Source organism: Lissotriton helveticus, chromosome 6, assembly GCF_964261635.1.
Source record: "Lissotriton helveticus chromosome 6, aLisHel1.1, whole genome shotgun sequence".
Lineage (NCBI taxonomy): Eukaryota > Metazoa > Chordata > Amphibia > Caudata > Salamandridae > Lissotriton > Lissotriton helveticus.
In genome coordinates this window covers 2044036224-2044063240 of record NC_136067.1, presented here as the reverse complement: position 1 = coordinate 2044063240, position 27017 = coordinate 2044036224, and the positions used below count along the sequence as shown (strand labels likewise).

The following is a 27017-nucleotide window of genomic DNA, read 5'->3' as shown; positions in this document are numbered from 1 at the left end:
GGACCTGTGGATATAACAACTGTATCTCAGCAGCCTACTCTGTAGATCTGCAGCTGTCTCCCTCGAGATCTGGATGTTGCTTTGATGCTGAGCCCATTGGAACTTTAAGTTCCTTGGCAGAGCACGCACGTGCCACCGGGCATGGTTGATGAGGAGGATGCACAGGGCCAAGAAGCCTCAGAGCTACCCTCACCAAGAACCAGGACTGAGTCTGAAACATCAGGGTCATAGCCCGAATACGTGGACTCGCTGCTGAGGAGGAAAAGCCCTGATCTCAACTGTGTCCAGTTCTGTCCCGATGAATCAAAGCCTCCTAAAAGGAATCAGGTAAGACTTGGACTCATCTATAGTCAATCCCTGGAGGTGGTCCACGACCTGTGGTTTCTGGTGGGAACACTGCGAAAACATTTTGGAAGACGTCAGAAGCCTGACAAAATCGGGAGTGGAGATCCTGACCCACGCCGGAAGGACCGGAAAGAAATGAATGGATTTTAGCAAGTGGCTGTGCTCTGTCACTTCTGGCTGGTGTGGAACCAGCATGGAGCCATATGACGCCACCTAGCCGTACACTGGAGCAGTGCTATGAAAAAATCTCCAGATCGAGTCTGGCTACTGGGGGGTATTCTAAGGTGATGAATCAGCAATTCGAAGTATGCATCAGAATAGGGTGGTTTTCCCTTCAGTGGTGTGGAAAGGGAACCCAACGTCTTTAGGCAGATTATATATTCCTGCCTCCTCTAAATCAGGCAATACGTTCACGCTAGGTACTTTCAGCGAGTCAGAATTCTCCATTAGTTAGGAAGGTCTGCAAAATAAAATATCTTTGGGGCTGGGCCCAGGTACTATGTGATTAACTTTTCTTCTTCAAGTTTTGTACATAGGGTCCAACACTGCCAGAAAAATGCAGTCTGTGATTTACTGTGATGAAAAGTAATCTCAGCTCTTGTGCCCCTTGATGTCATCACATGATGCAGGTTCTCGGACTCAGCGACACTCCAGGGTGTCGGGTGGAGACAGACTGACTGCATCCAGGCCGGTCTGCAGCACTTTCCTCTGAGTGGGGGCTTTTAAGAACTTTCTGGCAGGACCTGTTGCATGAAACCTTCTCTTCTGGCGAGCAAGGTACTCTCTTCCCTGGGTTGGCAGAGGCTGCATCCAAGGCTGGCCAGTGTGTTACCCAAGAGATGGATGCCTGGACAAACTACACTTAGATCTTGACCCTTTATAGGAAGTAAACAGACTTCCATCTACTGGAGCAAGAGGGCTGTTACAGCTTTGGTTCCAGACAGTCAGATTTGCATTTAGAGTGAATTCCCAGGACAGTGATTCACAAACTGAGGCTGCATGGGCTGAACAGTTCAATGCCTTCTTATCTATACCAAAACTAACTTTTAGAAAACGCCTAATGTAGGGATTTTATCAGTAGCTTTCGCTAAACTCCAAAAAGTATATTTCTCTAAGGTGGCACCACAAAGTGTTAGCAATATATATTTGAACAACAAGATAACTGTTCAGCCTGGCCTGTGGCTTTCAAGGTACAATTGTGCTCCAAGCGCACAACACTGAGGCACACAGTGGAACCAGTGCATGTAACAGTTTCTGCAACAGACATTGAAGTTGTTACACTGTGTCAGGGAAGAGTTACCCCATTTTACCAACGCCAAACATCCTCTCTTCTCCCTGACAATTTTTTTTAATTAGCTATAGGCAGAAAAAAACTTCTATAAATGCCTTTGCTACTAAACAGATTCTTTACGCACCCTCACACAAAACATTCAAATCCTAACAAATACACTTAAATCCTGTAACCCTTACACGAACCCTAAACCTAAAGCTTACTTAAAAGTTTATCTTTAACTTATATTAAATGTAATTTTCACAGAAAACCTAATAATTATTATGTTAATCCTACGACTAACCCTTATCCTGACACTGACTCAACCTCTGTTTGGAGCTCTGGGAGGAAGTTAACAATGTTTCACCTCCATGGAGAAATGAAGATGCAAGAGCTGATGAAATGATGGACACTGTTGATACCCCATAGGCTGAGCGCGTGTGCATGGCAGTGCATGACTGAAACTTTCTAGCTGAGGGTTAGTGCTGGTCTCCAAAGAGGACAAGTGCTGCAGCCCTGTGTGGCTTCCGTCCGGCTTGGTAGGGATGGGCGGGACCCGTCATCATCACTAAAGGAAGGGGCACTTTTAGGGACTCTATTATTCATTGGTTCCCAGCCTTCCAGAATGGCTTGGGGTGGGCGTAACTTGCGTAAATCTATGTAGGTTAATCACACAAATTACCCATAAATTCAGCAAAATTATGTGGAGTTACAGGAGAAGAGTAATTCTGCATTTAGCTCTATTTTCTTAGTGCAAAGATGTCCCTTCACGTACAAAATGAACGCAATTGTGCTATTAAATTGTGCTAAATGCAATGCAACATGACAAGTTGAGCCCATTCCTCTGGCATGAATGAAAATTCTGACCAGGCCCAGCCTTGATCAGAGGGACATCCGGGTACCAGACTCTTTCAAGCCACCAGCCTGTAGATGCTCGTAGGCTGTGGGCGCCCGCAGCCCGTCATCACCAGGAAGATGGTATCAGGAGACAGAGTAGAACGGCTGGAGCCAGAACTGAAGTTCACTCATGGGCAGTAGGGAGACAAAACGCAGTAAGTCACCACTTGAGACTACCTACCATGTGGACGAGTTACTTGACGCCAGCAGGAGCGCACATCAACGAGGGGTTCTTACTTGAAGACTTTAGCCCACAGCTACCGCCACTCACCTTCTCATTTCCCAGCAAAGGATATTTGGCAGAGCCTGACAATCAGGTTAACCCAAGAAGAGCACGCGCTTCTGGGTGGGTGGCATTAAAATACCCCATGCTAAACAGGTGAGGAACGGTGGCCCTCTTTCGCTCACACTAAGTTGGAGACTCCTTCACAGACACCCCTTGGAACCAACATTCACTACTGTCAAACTTAGGTCTTCAAATACAGGTCGCCTCACCCTCTGGGCGTCGGCACCACTAGAGAGGCCATTCAGGAATTGTTCTGCTACTTATCACCTAGAAGCACCAAAGCATCAAATACCCTACTACAAATAGAACATCCCAGGTAGGGTCAACCTGGTCCTGTATCAATAGTCCAACAGCAGTGGTGTAAATGAATGTGACCGTGTAAGTCGCTGGTGTGTTGCCTTCTCTCCAGGTTCAGTGTTGTGGTTGTCTTCCCTTTCCTCTTACCATTGCGCTCAGATTTGCTCCTTAGTCAGCAGGAGGCTGTCATGGCAGAAGTAGCGGTGGTTTTGTTGAGTGGGAGATGGCTCATTTTGCCCAGGGCATAGCCTATCAACAGACAACTCCCCTTCCTGCACTGTGGCAAAAAACATAGCACCCATGGCCATCCGCACACCTGATCTAAGTAGTGTAACTTGGGTACATCAGAGTGACATTCTGCCAGGAGTCAGGGACTGGGTGGGGAAGACACCATCTTCTCCCCTTGAATGTGGCAAAATATGCTGTTTGCCTCTGGTTAGTGTCGGCAGCCTCAGGGTGTTGGGACACCAAAGCTACAGGGAGTTTGTTCTCTGGAGCCTAGGCTCATCTGTTTGATGACTTACCATCACCAAGACAGAGAAATTTGCAAACCAAACAAAGGGGACACAGAAAGAGAGGAGGCTCCATAAAGGCAGTGAATGATGGGTGGTGTGTTCCCCAAAACCCATACCAACTGTGGAGTTGCGCCTAGTTATCTCTCCCGTAGAGAAATAACTAACTTATCAAATGACATGAAGGTTTTTACGGCTTTTAGAGCTTCTATAAAAAATAGATGGTATTTAATTCCAGATGCTGGTGATGGAGGTCGCATTGGTATCCTCGTTCATCAAACTTACAGAAATGGAGACATGTGTTCACTCCTCAGAGAAAAGGACTAAAGCTCTCAAAACCTTGATAGAAAAGTGGGATGTGGTACATTTCCAGAACTGCCTGCTGCCCTCTACTGTAAATTTGAAAGACAAATTGGAGAACCTGAAGAATGCAAGGAGAGGAGCTAATATTCAGATGTTGGGCTGGCGCCCTCCTGAGGGAGAAGCGGACCCACATTCCTCCATCAAGATTTTTCTGCACGCATTCGTGCTTTGGTGGCTGCAGCTCAAGCCATTGGTTTCTGAACACTGTGGCCCATGAGTGGCAAACAGCATTGAAGGGTTAGTCTGGGCACAGTTGTAATGACCATGCAGGAACAGTCACATCTGGGCTGTATTTTTCAATGGGCTGTGAAGCAGGTCGCATTTTTTCACAAGGAAGTTATGTTTAATTTTACACATCCATGGCCCTCATAGTTCCCTCTAATGGTTCATGAATGATGGAACTGGATTGTTTGCAGAAAATGCCTTTTGCTTTCGTTAACAGGTTTGGTTTCTTGTATATCTAGTGGTGGCTATTTATTGCAACCCATATTGTGTTTGTTCTTGTAATGTCATCTTTCTTCCGAAAATCCAAGAACTAAAATTGTTTTAAAAGGAATGTTAAACAATATGTTAAGCAGATACTGGTGTCTCAAATGTAATGTTATAGGTAGAAAACTTTGCACTGTTTCATCTATAGTTTTGGGCTCAGTCTCATCCTTGTCCCCTTTTCTGGGATACTCTGGAATGCTCTTTGCAAATGATAGTGCCATGAAGCTGCAACACAAACCGCCCCGTGAGCTAAGCTCAGGAAAGCTGTCAGCCATGTTGGAAGGTTCCCTATGTCCTAACTTCAGTGATGAGTGCTCAAAGGGATTCACATAGCTGGGAGACCAAGAAAATGCAATTTTCTCAAAGACAGAAAGATTACTGGACAGCAAAGGAAGAAAACGATTTGCAGGAATTCAAATGGGAGGTGGTTTAGTTAGCAAATGAAAAAAGGACCTTCCAGCAAAGTGTAACTGTTGTGAAGTACTGACAGTTACAATGTATTATTGGCTGTCAAGGCCTAAGTAGGGTTATGCAAAGTTTAATTATGGGGTGAAGGCGTGAAGGAAACGTTTGTTCCACTTGCACCTGGAATCATAACGAGCATTAAACAGCACATGTTCATGTACTGCCTGGTTGCAGGAAAAGCTTGTTTAAATGTTGTAACCAGCTGGTCCACTAACTTCTCTTCAATAGTATTTAGACCAAATGTGTGGCATAAAGTCAATCCAATATGAGCCAATCAATAAAATGCTTAGAATCGGATTATTTATAATTACTATTCATGTTCTGAATTGTTGCATATTACCTGCCTGAAGTCTTGCTGCTGAGTTTGAGAAATACTAGACATAATCATGACAGCATTGGTGAAATTAATATTCCACTAACATCAATTAGGAAAATTCTATTTAATGTTAATAGCAAATCAGCATTTAGGTAATCCAATCTCAGAATACCAATTGAATAAATAGTTTTGATTGCCTTGCTTTGAATGTTTTAATGCAGCCTGCCAGAAGGCTTGCTCATGTGTGTGTAGCCAACGGTGGCCATTGTGCTGTGGATGAGAGGGGGCACCTGGAAAACTAAGGGAAGCCCACACAGTAGACTCAGGAAGGGAGAGGAAATCCTCACAGGCCTTTGGGACTCGGGCATCCCCCTGGGTATAGCGCTTGTAGCACAATAATCTTTTGTGCTGAGAACGTTTCTCAAAGTAGCAGAGTCACAACCAGCCTGTGGGCTCAACAGAGAATAATTCGGATTTGGAGATCTTTGATTCACAGTAGTAGTTAATGGGGCTTTGGAAGAGGTTTAGGGAGACAGAGATGAGGAGAGTGGAGCAAAGATGCTACAATTTGGATATTGGTGGATAAATTAACTCCATGGACCAGGAACTGAGGAACTCTGAGTACATGTGGAAAAGAGAAAGCCGCTAAATTTAGTTTAATTCACTTAGGGGATCATCAACAACCATGGACTGGTTTTATCCATTAATTTGCTCTGCTCGACCAACTCCCAGCAGTGAGCAGAATAGAGCAGAAGAAAAAGATTTTCCCAGATTATTTGCTGCACTGAAGAATTCCTGTCTTCCTGGTAGGGGGTTGTGTAAGGCTGGGCCAATCGATAAATTATCAATAACATGTATGCTAATACTAAATCTACAATATATACAATTTACTTACTCAAACCACCCATGACACTCATTGTGGTTGAAGAGAGATAGTTTATTTCTTTTTTTATGAGGATTTCAAATGGGGAATTTGAAAACTTGATTTTTGTTTTTGATCAAGATATTTTAATCATACAGATCTATTCAATACTTTCATAGACCATAGACATTCAATCCAGTGCCCTGCTCTGGATTGAATGTCTGGGTAGTGAAAGGTGTCCCAGGGTGAGAGAAAATAAAGTAGCCTCTTGCTTCACCCAATGGACACAGGGTCAGGCCCAGCCAGTGCAGTCCTCTTTATCTGTGAAACTCCACGTCTTTGGCTACAGAGTGCAGACGACCCTAGAAACAGGCAAAATAGTGACTGCGTAGAAAGAAAACAGTGGACCTGCCACCATTTCTCCTGCCTTCTCTTGTGAAACATCCCTCTAGTGACTGGGAAGTGCAAAAGGGCGCGCGGGCAAAGTAAGTCAAAGCCGCTGCATAGAAACCCCAGGAAGCAGCTGGACCTTCTCTGTGGAGTTGGAGTTGTGAGGTGAGTCCCTGCAGCTTATTACCATGGACTGGGGTAAGGAATGTTTACTAGAAGTAGTTTACACACCGAGGAAGGACAGCTACAGAGCTCTTTCTGAGGGATGTATCCTTTGAGGGCAAGGATAAAGTGCTGAGCGTACCCAAAAGCGACACCACCTCTGTGACTTCAGCTTTGTCGTTGTTCATGGCAAGAAATATTTGGAGCAAAGTTCTAGGCTACAGTGTTGAAGATTATCGCCCTCCAGAAATGTGAAGATAAGTTGTTTGCCGTGATACATTTGTATCATTTTAACCATTACCTTTCTTCTTTTTTGTTCTTTTTAACTTTGGTTAAGATTGAAAATTGTAATCTCTTTGTTTTTAACTGTTTTATTGTTTTAGGTGTCGTTAAACATTGTATGACATGCTTTTCTGTGTGGACAGGCCTCTTGCTTGAGCTAAGCTACCAAGGGTGAGCCAAGCCACGACTTGCATCAGGCTGTGGCTTCTACCTGTCTCTTTTACCGCAAAACAAGAGGTCCTACTCTGGTCCTGAGACACCGATCCTTACCACAGTCTCATTCTTTCATCGCTGTTGGTTCATAGAGCTTCACCAAAGTCATAAGGAGAACTTTTTCCCATAGCTCACAGGGTTCTGTTTCCATAGCTTGGATGTCACAGTCAAGTGACTGCCTCTGCTCACACAAAGTAATATGTGGCTCATTACCTCCTCGTCCACCTTCCTCATCCAGTCCTTACTCCATGAGTTTGTGTTCTGTGTCCCAAAACATTGTTACCTACCCCAACCAAATTTCTACCTCGAAGATGGCTTCTCAACGCCCAGAAGGCTATAGAAGACGTAACAAACTATCGTCCAATCTCACTACTTCCCCTACACACCAAAATCCTAGAAAAACACTTCAACACTCATCTCTCAAACTACATTGAATCTTCCAACAGTCTGGATCCCTCACAATCCGGATTTCGTCCCAGTTACAGCACTGAGCCATCCCTTGTAGCAGTCACCGACAATGTTAGGATGCTGTTGGATAAGGGTCAGGCAGTACTTTTGGTGCTGCTTGACCTTTCCGCAGCATTCAACACTATATCCCATCATGTCTTACTCAGAGGACTAAGTGACATAGGCGTCACAGGGCTAGCTCTGAAATGGCTAACCAACTTTCTAACGGACAGAACTCAGACAGTGAACCTGGGCTCCTACCACTTCAAAACCTCTAAGGTCACCAAGGGAGTACCTCAGGGCTCCTGCTTGAGCCCTACCTTGTTCAAAGTTTACGTTGCTCCCCTGGCGAAACTATTGAGAAAAATGGGTTTTACCCCCATATCTTACACGGACGATACCCAGTTACTCTTTCCACTTGATAAATCTAACCCTAACTGCCAGGCTATCTTCCATGAAGGAATGAAGTCTGTAGCAGAATGGATGAAAAATAACTTTCTCCAATTAAACGCCACCAAGTCCGAGATAATGCTTTTTGGCGATGCCACCCTGGCATGGTCTCCTACTTGGCGGCCAGAGGAATTGGGCCCCACCCCCTGCCCTAAAACAGTGGTGAAAAACCTTGGGGTCCGTTTGGACCAAAAACTCACCTTGAAAGACCACGTATCCGCTACTATCGGAGCCTGCTTCCACAATCTCAGCATGCTCAGAAGAGTATTCCCTTTCCTACCTCTGTCTACTAGGAAAACTTTGATCCAGGCATTAATTTTAAGTCGCTTAGACTACTGTAACGCGCTGTTGATCTCAGCAAATGAAAGGGACCTAAACAGATTACAGGCGGTTCAAAACACTGCGGCTCGCCTGGTGGCCGATGCCCCCCCTAGAACAGCCTCCCTCCCTTTGCTTATGAAGTTACATTGGTTAACCATACGTAAAAAGATTCATTTTAAAATCAGTTGTATGGCCTATAAAGCTGTATACAGTATAGGCCCTAGCTATCTCAACAAGAAATTTATAAACTATGTGCCTCCCAGACCCCTCCATTTGGGAGACAAAGCCCTGATTTCTGTTCCGCGCATTAGAAAATCTCGTCAAGGAGGCAAGGCTTTTTACCATCTCGGCCCTCGCCTTTGAAACGATCTCCCCATTCACCTACGGCACTGCACAGACTACCTGGCCTTTAGGAAACTATTGAAAACCACGCTGTTCTAATATGTCTCCTGAATTTGCTGCTGTGACCTAAGCGCGGAGATACCCTTATGGGGTGATTCATGCGCTCTAAAAATAAATACATAAAAAAAAAAATAAAGGAAGAAATAATGTAATAAACTTCCCAGCTATCACGTCAGAGACTGTTTTCATTATATCTTTTATTATTTTTTACTGTATTTATTTCTTTTCTATGTATTAAATTATAGTCTTTCCGTTGCGCAGGGCAAGTGGGACCATTTCGCTCGCATAAACGTGACTCACGTGGCAGTCGCAGCACGTGTTCTTCCACTATTTCTAGTTCCTTTAATTAGGTCAGTTTGTTGGACCCTGATGTGGCTCAAGAAATATGTTAGTAAATTTTCAGTCTTTTGCTTGGGAGCTGCCTTTCCTGATCTAAGATGGCAGGCTCACATCTTCTCACCAAACCCGGGTATGGTTTCCATGGCAGCAAGGGTTATAACAGGAAACGCAAGGCGTTTCTCTTAGCCACGAATTCTTGCTTGCCACTTTCAGTGCGAAGCGTTTACAATGAAAGGAGGGGCAGGTCCTTCAAGCGCCAGTCCATTTGTAGAGCTGATGCAGCAGATGACCAAACGCGCCGAGGAGGCAGCGTTTAAAGTGAGGGAAGGTCCACCACCCCCTAACTTCAAAGACGGCAGGATAAAGATGGATACTGACATGGTGGATCCTGACCCAGTGAGTCAGATTTGTCCAGGAAAATGATCTTACTCAAGTCCTTCAAAATAGGCGGAGAATCTGGGGTTCGCTCCTCCTGCTTCCACGTCCAGTGATGACGATTTCCTGGCACAGTACCACACTTTGGATCCAGAAACTTGACGCTTCATGGCGCCGTAGACAAAGTATTTTCCCATGAATGGTATGCTGGAGAGAAACAATCCTCATAAGTGCGGCGAAGCGTGGCTCAGTGGTTAGAGGCTGCAGACCCGGAAACTGAGATCGGCCGTGGACCAGGGTTCGATTCCCCGCCTCGGCGGGTCTCGGGCTCAAAAATTCCACGGACTCGACAATTCTCGCTCCGGTGCCTACTCGACTCACGGGGTCACACTCTGCGACTCTGGGCAATAGCTTGCTTAATCTCCACTACGGCCCCTCGCGGCGGGATGCCTGGCTTTCACCTTGTGGATACCCTGCCGGAGTATCTCACAGGGGAATACCAGGACGGCTTCCCTAAGCAAGCGCCTTGATACCTACGGGTGATACGTGCGCTATATAAGTCACAATACACAATACAATACATGCACCTTGTTTTCTTATCATGTGCCTGGTTTCTGGAAATAGTGTGGACCGAATATCTGATTCCTTTCCCGTCTCAGCCTCCAAAGTTCTTTCTTCAAATGCCTCTGCCTTGATACAGGGGATTCAACTCCTACCGGCCAAAGCTGCGATAATTCCAGTACCTCAATACAAGAGGCACGAGGGGTTCTACTCTATCCAATTCCTTGTCCAGAAGTGGAGAATTTCTCCGTGTACTCGACTTCAAGGCAGTAAACATCTATTTCCACATAAGAATTTCAAGATGATCTCACTCCAGGCCAGTTTTCCTCTCATGTGCAAAGGGCACTTCCTTTACTCACTCGACCTGGTGGATGCTTATCTTGCTGCTCCCATACATCCAAGTTCCCAGAAGTTTCTCCGGTTTGTGGTTTCTGGTCTTCACTACCAGTTGAAAGTGTTACCTTTTGGTACGGCATTGGCTTCACAAGTCTCTACCAAGTCTTTACCAAAGTCCTGGCACCCTTGGTAGGTATTGTCATACTTTGGCTATTCGGATGAAGCCAGACCCAGATAACGGACTAATTGCGTCTTCTTTTTCAAAGGCAGAGCAAGATGTCCCACAGGCCGACAGCACCCTACAGATGCACCGTTTTCGAATCAACACCAAAAAGTCCTCGCTGTCTCCGTCCCAGATCCCAAGGTTCATAGACCCAGTGTTTTGAACAGGCTTGGGTCAAGTATTTTTAACCCAGGAGAAAGAAGCAAAACCATTTTCCCATCTTTCATTCTTCGATCAGCAAAACCACGCACCTGCAAGGACTTGGTTGGAAGTCAAGGGCAAATGGCTTGCCCTTGCCCATTCTTCCATGGACCCGTCTCCACTTGTATCCTCTCTTCCGTCTCCTCCTCTTGTTCTGGGATCCCTCCTCTGGCAATGATGAACTCTCCAACCCAGAGACGGACCAGGTGCAGACGGTCTCCAGAGGTGGCTAACCCAGTTGAACCTGGAAACGGGGTTTTGTCTTCATCCTCCCCCTATGGTGGTTATGGCCACAGATGCAAGTGGGGTTCTAGAGCTGTGTTGGGGGAACATAAAGCCCAATGGAGATGGTTCAATGAGGAGTCTCTACTAGCTTCCAATTTGGAAGAAATGAGCAGCCATTCAGAGGGCTATTCTGCATTTGTTGCCCCTGATTCAGAACCAGCCAGTATGCATTTGAACCGACAATTGTGTAGTGAGGTCATACGTAAATCGTCAAGAGAGACTGGGCCACCAGTCGATGGTTCTCCTTTCTCGGGAGATAGGCTTGCAGGCAGAGGATCATCTCCTTTCGCTCAAAGCCGTGTATCTTCAGTGAATTGAGAATGGGCCTGCAGACTCTATGTCAAAGCTTCCCTTCCTTAGTGACGCTGTGTCTTTGTCCCGGTCTGTTTCTTCAGATACCCAAGAGGTTCAGAGTTCAGACTTAGAATCTCTTTGCAACTCAGGAGAACCCTCTGCTTCCATCTTTTTGCAGCCCAGTTCCATCAGTGGGGACCACAGCAACCATTGCCTTCTCGATTCCTTTGACTCAGGGTCTTCTTTGTGCATTTTTCTCCCTTCCAAATGGTTCCACAGGTAGTGAGAAAGATCCAGGGCGATCATGCAGATGTTCTCTTGGCGGTTCCAGGGGGGTCGAGGAGACCCTGGTGCCACTTCTTCTACAAATGTCTCTGTCTCCAAACTGGCAATTTCTGATCAACCCTCTGCCACTTATGCCTCTTCCTCTGGCCCAAGCCTCTTTGAAACACCTCAACCTGGGCGGTCGGGCATTTGAAAGGTTAACCCTAATATCTCTGGGTTGTTTGGCAGAGGTTGCAGAAACTATTCAAGTCCCAAAGACTGCCCACTCTCGAATCATGCAATAAGCATTGGAAACATTTTGAGGCCTGGTGCGCCTTCAGAAACTATTCCAAATATATATGTGTCATCCTCATAAAAGCCTTGATTTCCTCAGAGATGGCTTCTTTTAGGTTTAGCAGTTTCAACTTTAAGAAGTTAGTGGACAGTGATTCAAGCCCTCAAAGGTTCTGACATCTTTTCTTGTTGCCCCCTTGGCTTCTCAACTATTAACGAAGTTTCTTTTATCCAGTGATTCACTCTTCAGTTCCTTACTGGGACCTTCCTTTAGTCCTAGATGCTCTCCAAAAGGACCCTTTTGAACCTCTTCTTAGTAAGCATTTCAATTTCCTTTCAGCCAAAGTTTTATTTTTGGTGGCCATCTCTTAAGGAAGGAGGAATGGGGATGGATATTGGGGCACTGTTAGCACCCTCCCCCTTTCTGAAACTTTTTCCAGATAAAGTGATCCTTTGCCCCAGACCATCATTTCTTCCTAAAATTCTTTCTGTTTTTCACTGTTCAAAAGACATACATCCTCCAGTCTTTTTGCTAACTCTCAGCCAATAGAGGAATCTGAATTACCCATACTAGGCATTCATAGAGCTCTGTTAGAGCTCTGTCAATTTACTTAGACAGAACTACCTCTTTTCGCAAGACCAATTCCCTTTTTATAACTTTTAGTTTAGTGGGAAGAGGTCTGAAGCCTTCTACCTCCACCTCATCCATGGGAATTAAGCAGACCATTACAACTGCATATCAGTTGGCAGTGCAGTCCCTTCCAGCTCCAATTCAAGGCAGCTCAACTAGAGCTGTTTTTACCTCCTGCAAAGCCTTTAAGACTGCCAGCCTTAAGGACATAAGCTATGCTGCAACTTTGGCCACACCAAGCCTTCATAGAACTTTATGACCTCTAGCAGGGTGTTGGGATATTTGCATATTTTGGTATTCATGTATTATCCTTCGATACTTCAGTTTAACATTGATCTCATCTACGATAAAAGCACAAGTGTTTCATCATGTTTTGTTGTATTTTTGTCTCAGTATCAACATCAGTGGTTCTACTTGGGTACTTACTCATGGAGTAAGGACTGGTTGAGGAAAACGGACGAGGAGGTAATGACCCGGTTAATTACCAGTAATTCTCATTACTCCAAGTCCCAGGCTTCCTCGTCCCAGTCTTGTATCCCTCCAGCCCTACCCTTTATATCCACTGATTTTGATTTCTAATTTAAGCTGGGTGATTTCAGGAAGTTGATTCTTCTGTTCCCCAGCCTCACTGTTGAATAACAGACACCACCATTTTGCCTCTTCCTATGTAGTGTGTTGTACACTATTTGTGAGGATTTGGGTGTCTTATATGGTATGGCTATGCGGCCTTATCATGGAATACATTAGCTAAAACGGCCTTTGGTCCAGTCAGGCACGTTTGCACAACCTGGGTTGCCATGACTTTAAGCAGCCTGGCTTGAACAAAGGAACTAGTGTAAAGCATTTAACAGCGCCAAGCAACGAAATAAGAAAGCCACACAGCAGGAAAGAAATACAACACTAATTTATAAAATTACATTATATTTTGAATATTTAGAGCCCAAGATAAGCAAGATCCACTGGAGGATTCCAGAAATACCGTTTTTGAACGAAACCTTGATTCTTAATCCAATCGTAAACAAACATTGTCAACTGTAAAGTTTGTAAACTTTTCAAAAGTTTGTAAAAGTTCGTTCAGCTATTCCAGCCCAGCTTCAGCGACGAAATCCAACAGGGAGAATGCCCAAGTGGGACACCAACCTCCACCAAATGATATTGCTGGGACTTCTATGGAACAAGACCAGTAGTCAGCCACTACTGGCCTTCTACAGTTTCAAAGAGGACTTGGGGGGACCCCAACCTATGTGGCCAAAGTCGCCCCACCTGATCTGTAGACCGAGGGATAACCGCAAAGGCACTCACCGTTGACCGCACAGCACCCGGACCATCCTTGAGCATCTTCACCTCCTGCATCCGCAGCATCAGGACCACTCCATTGAAGTCTATGGTGGTCGCGCTGTAAAGTTTGGAACTGGATTGGAAAATGCTGTGCTGGCCCGGTAACTGACCAAATCAATTCCCACTGCAACCCACCCTCTTACCCCCTCCCCCCAACCCACCTGCTCCACCGCCTAGATACCCTTTCGGGTGATAAGTCGCCCACTGCAGATCCAGATAACATCATTGCACCTTATTTGGCAGTTGTTATAGTGCCAACCTGGCCCATGAAGATTAGAGCGCTTTAGTAGAACCAGACTACTAACATGTGTTTTTTAATGTTTCAAGCACAGGGAGATTACGTGATTTGCGAGGCCAGGATTCTTTCCCTGTCACTGCACTCTCACCTTTTTCACATGTGGTCCGCAGCTCTGTTAGAAGTAACCGATAAACATAGAGTTAATGTTTTAATGATGTTCACTGTGTGTTTTGTTACTTGTTTCCCTTTCCCTGTACTCTTTTGCCATCATGTGGCTATCTGGTGGTACTGTATCAAACTTGTTAATAACTTTTGTTATGTGACATCAGCGGCTCTAATAGTAGTATACGACAGTCACGACCACTGGAATTATGTGGGAGTAGATGACAAAATAATGAGACATGGCTGACTGAATTATGCGAAGAGCAGAACAGTATGCATCACTTTCTGTGACAGCATCAGCTCATTATTGTAAATCATCCAGCTGTATGCTAACAAAATGCTACCATCTGATTGGCTCCTGGCAGTGCAGTATCTGATTCTATCCAGAGTTCAGATTCAAGCCTCATTACACTACGAACCCAAACGTTACTACTCCTTGTTCACCTAACACCTGCCCGTGAAGATCACAAAATTCGAAAACATTCTAATATAGAACTTATTGGTCACCTCAATTCCAGAATGTTCCTGCACTGGTGAACATGCTGTGGGGGGAAAACTGCATTAAGCGGCTGAATATGGGGGGGATGATGGACGGAGTGTTGTACATTGCAAGCACTCACCCCCAGTCAACTGATCTGGGTTTAACCCATCATCATTTTTTAGCTCACTCTACCACCCCAGTTCATACATGGCCATATGCAAATCATTCTGACCATGTGCCTCATGGGTACAGTCCAGCCCGAACTGCCAAGCCAGGTCTTCCCTGAACCGGAAACAAGCATCCTGGAACGGGTTTCTGGCTTATCAGACGTCATCAGCGAACAGACACTCACCCCCAGTCACAGATCTGGGTTGAATCCATCATCGTTTAGCTCACTTCGCCACCCCAGTTCAGATACAGCTATATGCAAATCAGTCTGACCCTGTGCCTCATAGGAACAGTCCAGCCCGATCTGCCATGCCATGTCTTCCCTGGACCAGAAACAAGCATCCTGGAACAGGTTTCGGGCTAAAAGCCCTCATCAGCCAGGCTATCTTGAATCCAGTGGCAAAGAGCAAGGGACCCACGTCTGCGCATACCCTGTCAACTTAGGGCAAAAAAGCAAACACAAGGAGGTGATGGACAGAGCGCTGAAACTTTTCAGACACTCACCCCCAGTCACAGATCTGGGTTGAATCCATCATCGTTCTTTAGCCCACTCTGCCACCCCAGTTCAGACACAGCTATATGCAAATCAGTCTTGACCCTGTGCCTCATGGGAACAACCTGAACTGCTAAGCCATGTCTTCCCTGGACCAGAAACAAGCATCCCGGGACTGGTTTCCGGCGAACAGCAATCTTAAAACTGTGGCATTTGCTTTACTGAGCTCCATTTTATGTTTTCAACCAGAGGCTTCCACTTTCTATTGCAATCAAATGGGATACCGAGATATGAAAAACAGGGTCTTTGGCCCAAGTGTGTAAGCCCACCATAAATGTTTTCAATCTATTGCTTCTTGGTCCCAAAAAAATAAGATTTGATTAAATTAACCGTGAGATCCAGGCTGGCCATAAAAACAACAAACTTACTTTGGTTTTTTTTGTTTTGTTTGACTTTGTTCATGGTACAAGTTTATGTAATGTACTCGAGAAACGAAATACATTCTTTAAAAAAATATCAACAAACTTATCAAGTAACAACCATAGGCCCATGACCAGGAGGGCTTGTTCCAGCCCGTTAACATAAAGTGTGCACAGAAGGAGGGCATGCATACACCCCTGGTGCATCCCTCTGCTAGTAACAAAGGGCCTAGAGCAGGTCAAGCCACGAAAATATCGAATTGATGCTGTTTCATGGGCGTGCCGTTCACTCAACAAATGAACAATATCGGGGTCCACCCCCAAAGCAAGAAGCAAGCACCACAATTTACCTCAGTTAACCCTGTCAAACTAGCAGTAAATCCATGAAGTCAAGGTGGATTTGGGCGTAGCAATAATGTATTAATTGATTATCAAATAAAAAATAAGGCATTGGTCCATGGTTAATCTACTCTGCCTAAAACCGTATTGGACATCCAAGATTATATTGTGCTCATCAGCCCACCTCAAAAGCCTATCAAGCACCACCCTGCCCATAACCTTTACCACTGCATCAATCCGGGCGATGGGCCGGGGTTATCCTTGAACCCATCTTGAAAACGAGGACAATTATATCTGTGGACCACGTTGGCGGGGGACCCATTTCACAGCATCATTTAGAACCATCGTCAAGACTGGATCCCAGAGCTCGATCTCGTCCAATAACAGATCAGGAGGGATCCCATCAGGCCCGGAGGCCTTATTACATGATAGGACCCAAATACCCTTGTTCACCTCCTCAAGCACTAAGAAAAGGTTTGATCTTCCTCTGAATAACCTACTCAAAACTGTGTTTTCTTCCTCTGATTCACCCTTGTATATCTCTTCAAAATGCTCCACCCTCTGACCCTTAGATATGCGATGGCATAAAGTGGGACCATTATCACGCACAAGACCCAGGTGGTTTATTACCCGGCAAAACAGAGAGCTATCCCCAACTTTACAAGCATGGCCTTACTTGTCCCAGGCTTCCTCTCTTAACCTGGCCTTGCCGTTTGTAAGCTCCATTTTGCAGCCCCCACGGCAAGCAATAACCGCGTCCTTGTCTCTTGGAACCTTCTAAAAAGCTTCCTTCAGCCTTGATAAAGCCACAGTACAATTGTTATTGAACTATTTAGGATCGTGGGACCTATCCTGCGTCAGGGGAGCCACCAACAATGCAGAAACCTGTGGCGAAAAACCTTCAAAGGCAGATAAAATTGACCCATTCGGGAGCTTAAGTCCAAACAGGTGAGGATCTGGTGTCTACACACTCTGAAAAAAGCGAGTTTTAAACTGGATGGGCTCCATATGAGACCATCTTACACGCCTCCCCTGATCTTTGTGGGACAGCACACCCTGAGTCATGCGTTGATTCCCGGGGCCACTGCCTATCCCACTAAATACCAGTGAAAGTGGATTGTGGTCGCTGAAGGCGCTATGGACAAAGCTGAAGTTGTCAATAAAAATTAACAAGGAGGCTGACCCAAATATGAAATCAATTATGGAAGTACAGCCCTGACTCTAAAGGTGGGTAAGACAACAGGATTAATGGAACTTAAGCAGGTTGAGGGTGTTTAAGATGGTGTTTAAATCTGCACCTTCTCTAGCAAGCACCATATGTAGTCCTCTGCCAGCAAGCACTTGGGCCAACTATAAGTAGGAACGAAAGGGCTCACACAGAGGGGGCTATTATAGTCCCCCATCAGGATTACCTTATCCAGCCCATACCTCCTCCCTGCCAGGGTATCAATGGCAGAGCTTAAGATACTAAAAGTGGATGGAACCGCCACCCAGGGTTTAGCATTATAAAAGTTGATTAGTGCAAAGGATATGAAACCCTGGACAAATAATTTCAACCCTAGTAACAGCAGTGAATCCCAACCAAAGTCCTTGATTCTCTCACTCAAATCCAGTGAAACAAAGGTAATCAAACCACCTTTGCCCTTCCTCACCGCTGAGGCTGGAGGAGCAGTTACAAAAAGGTTTTACACCCCTCCAAAAAGGAGTGATTTTACTCTTCCCACGTTTCCTGGAGGCAGATCACATGATATTGCCTAACAAAGGACACCTATATGTGATCATTAAATTTGGCTGCCAAACCCGCGCCGTTCCAGGTTAACCCTGGGAGCGGGTGAGGTTTGTTAGCCAAGATGCAGAGGAGATGCAGCGACCGAGGGGACACTGCAGGCAGCGCAGAGGCAGGCTGGGAAAGTCAATCACAAGAGTCACAAGAGTCCAGATTACTTAAGGGGGCAAATCTGTTTGCAGTCCTTAAAACTGGGTAAGCAGAGGGGACAGGTGAGTGTCTGCTCTGATGGGCCAACGCCAGGGGGCTCGGTTTCCATCTGTTCTTGAGAAATATTTACAGTCTGAGAGGGAGGGCGTGAACGTTAGTTGGATTGGAAGACCTGTGGAAAACTTACTGCAAGACACTGGCCGCAATAGTGGGTCTATTCAAATTGATTACCACACAGTCCCCAGCCCACCCCTTTGCATCCTGCCCTACCTAGCTCACCCTTCTCACCATATTGATACAATCATATATCTGTATTCCCAGGTTAGAGTGACTATTTATCCAATGCATCACCTTGTTTTTGAGTTTGTCATAGGACTACGAGAGAGGGCTAATCAGAGGGGGCATGTTCCCCAGGATCACTACATATGGGGTGCCAACCAGATGCAGGTTAATTACAGTCCCTGTTATGGTGTGTGGGTGGAAGGCCATAGTAGGAGAGGAGGAACCTGGCAGGGGAACTGAAGGGGGAACGGGGTCACAGGGGTCTTGATTTACCACACTGATTGGCTGTCGTGTATCCAGAGGATGGTCCAACCGCGCTGCACTCGCCTGGTCCAGCTGACGACGGGCCAGGGTACACTTATGGGGTATACTGGGACTTGATACGCTGGGCTCACGAGACTAGCCCTCCCACCTCTGTTTCATCAGCTCCGCCATCTGAGTCAATGTTGTTTCAATAGGCATTAACCTCACCAGAATAGGGACCATGGTGCCGTTGAAGACCTCCGAGAGACCCTTCAACGAAGGCATCCGACAGGATACACTCCAAGGAAAAGGATCTCTCTAAACAATCGGTATTGTGTACCCTAATTGGTGTAGCGGCTTGCACTCTTAGGAGTAGGACACCCTTTCTTCCATTTTTTCAGGGCTAAAGACCATGTGTATGGATTCAGCAGTTAAATCCAGTAGAGATCCCACCCTCTCAAGCCGTGTGATATGAGCTGGGACATCATACAGGTTTTCCTCAGAAAAACTTTTTGCCTCTAGGTTAGGAACAGCACGAGAAGTGAATTACCCAGACCGTCATAAGGGACATTCAGGAACAGGCTAGCGCCATCCCCCCGTCAGGGATAATCGCTTCTCCACAAGCTCAATTTCCTTGGACACTAACCACACAGCACTTGTCTAAAAAACGTCCGTAGTGGAGGAGCGTGAGACCACACGCGGAGATAGGGGCTACGAGGCAGCCACCCTTCTTTTCCCCGTTCTCAAGAAAATCAGGGCAAAAAAGATCAAATGTAACATGGATGAATTTACGGGGGAAAAAAGCCACAAACACGACAATGGTGCCTTAACACTGCACGAAGAATTAAAGACCAGGGTGTACCTGGGCCAGCTGAGGACGAACCAAGATGGGAGATCCTAGCACAGTCAATTTTTGTTGATGCCAGTGTTAAGAAAAAAACACACACTTTCCTGCACATAGCGTTTCCCATTTATCCGACCCCCCACCCCAAAAAAATCACCATTTAGTTTTTTATTTCAATGTAATCTAGAAAAATCCACAAATCCTGAGTACATCTAGAATCCCCAACATGTGGGTGGGAAAAGAATGTAAATTTGGCCTGGATATTGTTTGTGGAACACATTTGTGAAGGCTCAATCGTGCACTGCCCCAAAATGAAAAAAGGGCTCAGTGCTGGGGGTGCCTAGAACTTACTGGGATAAACATGCAGTGACGTAGCCATAAATAGACATAAAGAGGCATATGGTCTCTCTACAAAACATCTAAATCAACAAACTAAACAGGGAGCATCAGACTCACCTGGGCTGAGGGCTCCATCGCAAGGCACCAAGTGCAGGTTTCACAGCCTCTTGACTTTCATGTGTTGCCTTGAGTTTGGGTATTGTAGCACAAGGTTTACACATGTGTACGTTTGTCACCACTGCCAAGTGCGGCTGACGCAAAGTGTCTCTGACTCCACAAAATCCTATACTAGAAAGAAAATAACTGCATTTACCACCATGAGTTACACCAACAGGATAGAAGTCAATATTCCAACTTAATGAAGTTAAACACCTGCAGAGTGTAAGCTGCTCAAAAATAGCCAAGATCTGCTTAGCTGACAGTCTATTACATTAGCAATTACCCTTAATTAGACTGCAGAGCACAGAGCATCAGTGTTTGCTGGTTCTGTCTAGCAAGTGCTGACTGCAGTGTTTTTTGTGGTTGGTGCATTGGCCTGACACAGGTGGGCTTCACCCGGCTCCTGTTGGTGTCTGTGCGTGATAGAATTGTCTCGCAAACTTTCACCTCTGCGACAAAAGTTACAAATGTGTTTACTAAGGCTGTCTTTTTTATTTTTTACTTAAAATGTGGTTTGGGTAGATCATTTTATGATCAAACCCCGAATAATCTTGAGTTTTTCAAAATAATTGAGTAGAACCTACATGCATCCTACATCAGAAACCCATGGCGATTGTAAATTTAGGCTCCACCTTCTATGCATCTTTTATGTGCATTTACATGTAAGCTATATATATATATATATTCAATGTGAGTGTAACTTCATCAACCTGTGTGTTTCACCTTCAGAAAATTGTCGTAGGCCACCACTTTTAAGCATGTTAAGAGCTCATATGTAGTTGTACTGAACTGAATAATAATTAATGGAGTCACATTTACTGAATATATTTACACTTTATGATGATCATTCAATTGCTAATGATTAATAATACTGTAATGTGCTTCATTTGTATTCTTGAGTTAACTTAGCTTGACGTTAGGCTCTAGTTGTGAATTGCACACTTTAACCCCTTGCATGCTGATGACGGCCCCCAGCCGTCATGCACTACGGCACTCGTGTGCTGATGACGGCTGGGGGCCGTCATGAACCCGCCCACTCATTAAAAGTGCCGCACAGGCGCAGAATCGCGGCAGTATGCAAGGGGTTAAAGTGTGTCTGTATGCTATCTTTCTCTCCTCTGCAGGTTCCTCATTAGTCAGAGAAAACATATTGTTATGTATTAGACTGATAGTGAAAAATTGGCAGCAGGCGTGGAGGGATGATGGTGAAAGGAGCCTTGTGTACCCGGCGTACTAAGAAAATGCAACTCTCAAGGACAAGCAGATGTGTACCTAATTGTGTGAGGATGGGAATTTAGGGGGTTTACCAACTGCCAGCAAATGTCACCATGGTATTGGCAAGACATGGATGTTCTGGGACCTTTGATTGTGCTTTTAATTATTGTTAATTAGACCTTAACCTGGCTTTGAAGAGAACAAATCTCTCTGCTGAGTTTTCCCCGAGTGGAAAGCTTCATGCTAGCCAGGGGTCTCCAACAAGTCGAGCGCGAACCAGCAGTAGCTCTATGAACCTCCATGAGTAGCTCGCGCCTCGCATCTCTATTTTGTAGCCTGTTAAACTCATGTATTATTCTTAAGCCTTTTTTCATAGCTGTTGCCTGCCCTCACCAAAACCAGCTGCTCAGATTGGTCTAACTGAGTTTAGCTGAGGCGGGGCAGGCCAAAGATGAGTCGCTGTTGCTGACCTGCATCTCCACGCCACCTGCCTTTCACAGCCTGGCACCACGGTCTTGTGTGTGCGCGACGTGTGCCAGAGCAAGCAGCAGGTTGGCGAGGGCAGAGCAGCAGGTCGCAGAAAGCCTGATAGTGTGCAGGTGGCTCAAGAATAATAAATGAGAATAACAGGCTACAAAATTGAGATGCGAGGCACCAGCTTCTCATGAGGGTTCGTCAAGCTACCGGTAGCTTGCAATCGACTGGTTGGAGACCCCTGCCTTAAAACGTCTCTGTTCCTAGTGCATGTGGTAATCAACACCAACACTACAGCAGTTTCTCTGGGTAGCAAAGTTCTGAATAAGAGACAGATCTGGAGTATTTTAGTTAATTCCGCAGTTTAGAGGCTTATTTTGACTGCCGCTTGAGAACAGAGCATATCTGTTAAGAGTGCTTCAACAGCAATATAACTCTGATATAGCCAGCCGTACTCGTTTTTCAATAAAAGCATTAAAAAAAAACAGGTGTTTCACATACTTTCATAAAGAGTTGGGTCCCAAAGTTGTTTTACAAATGCATTGTGAGCCTCTGCCCTGGCCTAGTAGCTGCATTGGCGAGGCAGCTTTGCAGATTTTACTTGCACATTAAATGCTGTCTAAAACAAAAACGGTGTGAAACTCTGCTTTGAAAGTTCTGTGTACAGAAAAGTTGTGAAGGAGGGTGCACTGCTGCAAGGACCGAGAGATGCATCATAGAGTGCCGTACTGGTATTGGATGGTTGGTGTAGGTGCAGTGCTGGCATTGGTTGTTACGTCATAAGGTGTTGTGCTGTGATAAGTCAGGACAGAAAATGCCATGCTGCAATTGGGCACTGGTGCTGAAAAAATACTCAATTGTGGTTTGACAAGGATTGCTGGTTGTTTAAAATAAAATGTTGTTCCATGATTGTTGAAATTATTATAGACATGAAATGTTTCAGAGCTATGATGAGAGGCGACATGAGAGTTCCTGTCCGAGCTGGCGAGAAAGCTCGACTGCAAGGCACGCAAGGTCATTACATGGCCTTAAATGTGTGGCTCCACACATGCATTTGGCTTAGCCAGTCGCTTATGGTCACAGAGAAAGAAGGGCCAATACAATTCCCTTGATATGGCACATTGAATTTAAGAATAATTTAGCATATGAGGCATGAATTATATGATATGAAGCCTCCGCTTAGACCTGCCTATTACGAGGCTTTGAATGCTTGGGAGCATGCTGCTCATACCAAAGACTAAGAAAAGTATCAGAACAGACCTAAGAAAACTGTTCGCAGTTATATGGATGTTAAATGGGACACAGAACAGCATCAAAGGGGCCAGGATGTACTCCGTTTGGACAAATGAAAAACCTAAGAAACCGTAAATCTGAGGAGAGAAATACATAAAGAAACCAGACAAGCCTGGTACAGACAGTGACTCCCACAATGATTTTTTAGATGACTTATTATCATCTTATCCTCCTCCTTACAATGCTGTCTCACCTTCGAATGGTCATGGTGCCAATAGTAGCGGTACAGTTGCTATTGCCCGTTGATCCTAATGTGACACAGGCTGGTGGACCCTCCTAAATCTTCAAGTGGCTACGGTGCCTGATTCGGCTGCTGTTACTGGGCCAATACCGGTTACCATTGGGCCCAGGGTACCTGTTTTGGGGCTACCAACACCTATGTTGCCTGTGCAAATCTGTAATAGACCCAGCAACATCTACCCCATTGATTACTGCTCCATTGCCCATAACTTTACGGGCGGTAGGAGCAAAGTCTGTGGCTGAGTTGACCCCTATGTCTCAGAATTGCCAAACCACTGTTTGGGGTGCACCACAAAATGTGCAGAGTAGTAAGTCAAGAGGGTGGTTAGTATTCACGACCCCGGCCACACAGAACGGGATGGATCTAACTGAGGTTGATGAATTGATTTGTTTCTTTAATGGATCTCCTGATAGTGGTGTCACTGTAAATGCAGGCAACAAACATATGTCCACATCAGATTAGTAACCCTTAGACATCACAAGCTTGCAAATAATTTCAGGGAATCTTGACCTTATCCATATAGATAAATATTAGGAGAACAGACTCAAATATGTGAATAACAATATTTCTCTCTCTGTAGCTGAAGCATATGACAAGTTAGCTGAATTAGCGGATGCATATGACATAAAATTCAATCCAATTAAGTCTTTGCAGAAACGTTTCTGAACTCAGCTAGATAATGAGGCTATCTTAAATAGGAGGGCGTCTGGACTGAAACTGCATGTGAGAGAGTTGATTGGCAACATATAGAAGGGGAGTAATTTAGATACATGGAAGAGTAAATGGGTTAAGAAACAAGAAAAGAAGAAGAAAACAGTAGATGCTGCAGTAGAGAAGGAGAAGCCACCTCCAGCTCCCCCAGATAGAGCCACAAATGTATCTCTACAAGAGTACATGGAGGATGATATGTACATGTACAATGTAGTTGATGTGATCTTGCCACATTACAAATACATTTTCAAAATGTAAGGAAAATCCTGATCAGTGGCATCTCCAATCATGTAGATCCCCTAAGCCCAAATGCTGCAACAAAACATGGGGAACTATGGGTTTAACTCAAACCAAGGTCAACGAGCCAATTAGAGTCTATTTTCAAGCCAGTCCACTTTACAACAATTCCCTGTTTTTGAATCTTCAGAGGTCTATGGCTCTGATCAGACGCAATGATGGTGTCTGAAGAGGGAGGAAGATTGCGTACTTGGCATAGTCTTGGAGGTAGACTATAGTCGTCAATTCGTAGAAGGTGAGGTGAATGGCCATCAAGTCCTGTATTTATCAACACTGGTTCTACAGGTTCCACTGTTAGAACAGCGCACTTCCCAAACCTACCCCTCTCAGGAAAACAGATCCAAGTTCTGGGAGTTGCCAATAAACACATCACAAACCCATTTTAGGGTCATTTGAGGAAGTCTGGGACTTCGAGTAAGGACATTGGTCCCATAAAGGTTTAGAACCTGTCCGAATTACTATTAAACCAAACATTGAGTACCCCAAGGCACCCCAATACCATCTCACACACGAGACTATAGCTGGAATCACTCCAGTGCTCGACTCAATGATACAACAAGGCATTCTGAAAGAAATAATGGAGAGTCTGTGTAATTCACCCATTATGGGACTGCAGAAACCAAACGGTAAATACCAGAACGTGCTGGAACTGAGGAAAATTAATCATATTTTTGTCCCCTGTTGTCCTCTGGTCCCAAATCCAGCTGTGATATTATTCCAGAGACCATGTGAGGCTGAGTGGTTTACTGTTGTTGATTTGTGACAAGTTGTTTTCTCCATCCCACTACATGAGGAAAGCCAATTCCTCTTTTCCTTCAGGTTCCAAAATAGAGTTTGGGATGGTGCTGAATTCCTCAGGGGTATACAGAGGACCCTTCAATTTTCAGCCATATTCTAAAGACACATCTTGAGTCCCTAAACATGCCCTGCAATTCAGTTCTTGTGAAATATATTGATGACCTTTTGGTTTAGTCAGATTCACAAGAATCCTGCAAGCAGGATAACAATTGCAGAACTTTCAGAAATAAGTCTCTCAGTGCTCTCAGTCAGTGCTTATACAAATGCATGGGAATGCTTGAAGACCTGTGGCATATTTCTCTGTTATGCTTGACCCTGTTGCCGTAGGACTGCTTGGTTGTATTAAATTGGTCACAGCAGCTGGTGTTAGCATCCAGAGGTGCAAGAGTATAGTTATGGGACATCTTCCTACAGTGATGGTCCCCCATTTAGTGGAGATCCTACTGACCCGAATCCACCATCTGACAAATAGCCGCATAACAGAGTATGAGCAAGTTATATTGGCTGCTGAAAACATCATTTTAAAAAGATTCTCATCACTGAATCCTGCTACAGTCTTACTTTTGCCTGAAAATGAAGGGATTGATGGGGTGGTTGAACATGATTGTTAGGCTGTCACAGCATCGTGCACCAAGCCAAGACCTGATAAAGATGAACCCCTTGAAAAGCCATATTATATATTGTTTTTTGACGGCTCTTGTCTTGCCTGAGAGAAGATGAGGAAACTTGAGAGATGCATACGCGGTCTGCACTGTTGAAGGTGTAGTGGAAACTTCATGGCTCCGTGGAGGTACATCTGCACAAGTGGCTCAATTAGTCACGCTTACAAGAGCTTTCAGTGTGTCAGACCAATTGAGTGTGACTATTTGCACAGACAGACAATATGGCTTTGGTGTCGCTCATGACTTTGGACAATTGTGGTCACAAAGGGGATTTCTGACATATTCAGGTTCCTCAATAATAAGCGGGGAATATGTTATGAGATTGTGTGAGGTTTAACGGATGCCTCAAGAAGTCATAGTGGTTAAATGTGCAGTGCATTGGAGTGGAAATGATTATGTGACAGCTGGTAACCGGTATGCCAACGAAGTCCCCTTGTACTCTGCTCAAGGGTCCTGTCCATTTAACGGAGAATATGCAAGTGAATCTGCAAATGAGAACACATTTATTTTTCTGTTGTCTCTAGTTGATACTTAGGAGGAGGTCAAAAGGTTGCAAGAGGAGGTGCCAGAGACTGGGCAGCAGGGCTGGATCAGTGCAGGCTGTGTTGAGAATGAGGATGAGATTTGGGTGTCAACAGATGCAAGACTAGTGTTGCTTGATAGCCTGTTGTCCCCGATGGCTAGACATTTTCATGGTCCCCCACACATAGGGAGAAACGGTAGGGTCAGGTTGTTTTGACAGAATTGGTTTCATTCCTGGTTCAGGTTGACGGCTGAGAATGTATGCCATTGATGTGTTGTGTCCCAACAGATGAGGGCCCCTGTGACAATGAGTCACATTGTATTGTATTGTAAGGGGAGCTTGTAAAGCGCACTGACACTGTGGGTTTCCTGGCGCTGGTTGAATGCTGAAGGACCAGAGGGATTTAGCCGGATTGAGGGAAGAGCCATGTTTTTAGGGATTTACGGAAAAGAATGAGAGAGTTAGAGGTTTTGAGAAAGAGGGGAAAGGAGTTCCAAAGTTTAGGGGCCAGGAATGCGAATAGCCGGCCTCCAGATCTGCAAAGTTTAATGGGGGGGATGAGTAGGAAGTGAAGGTGGGAAGATCTCAGGTTCCGTGAAGGACAATAGGGCCTGATAAGGGATTTCAGAAAGACGGGACAGGAGCCAGATAAAGATTTAAATGTGAGGCAGCCGATCTTAAAGGCTGCCCTCGAGATGACAGGGAGCCAGTGCAGTTTAGAGAGAAGGGGTTTGGCGGATTGCCATTTCGGAATCCCAAGGGCCAGTCTCGCCGCTTGATTTTGAACAGA

The 27017-nt window shown here is 45.2% G+C and overlaps 1 protein-coding gene across 2 annotated transcripts in view; it reads right to left on the bottom strand.

Moving 5' to 3' along the window:
• Positions 1–27017, bottom strand: part of LOC144762012 (sterile alpha motif domain-containing protein 12-like) — a 101317-nt gene that overhangs the window by 50424 nt on the left and 23876 nt on the right. Inside the window, exon 2 of one of the 2 annotated variants that reach the window (XM_078647175.1) lies at positions 19972–20142. In XM_078647175.1, coding sequence (XP_078503301.1) covers positions 19972–19989 — 18 coding nt within the window. In that variant the 5' untranslated portion in view covers positions 19990–20142. The remainder of the gene's footprint in view (positions 1–19971; positions 20143–27017) is intronic. The other variant, XM_078647176.1, reaches the window with a different exon arrangement.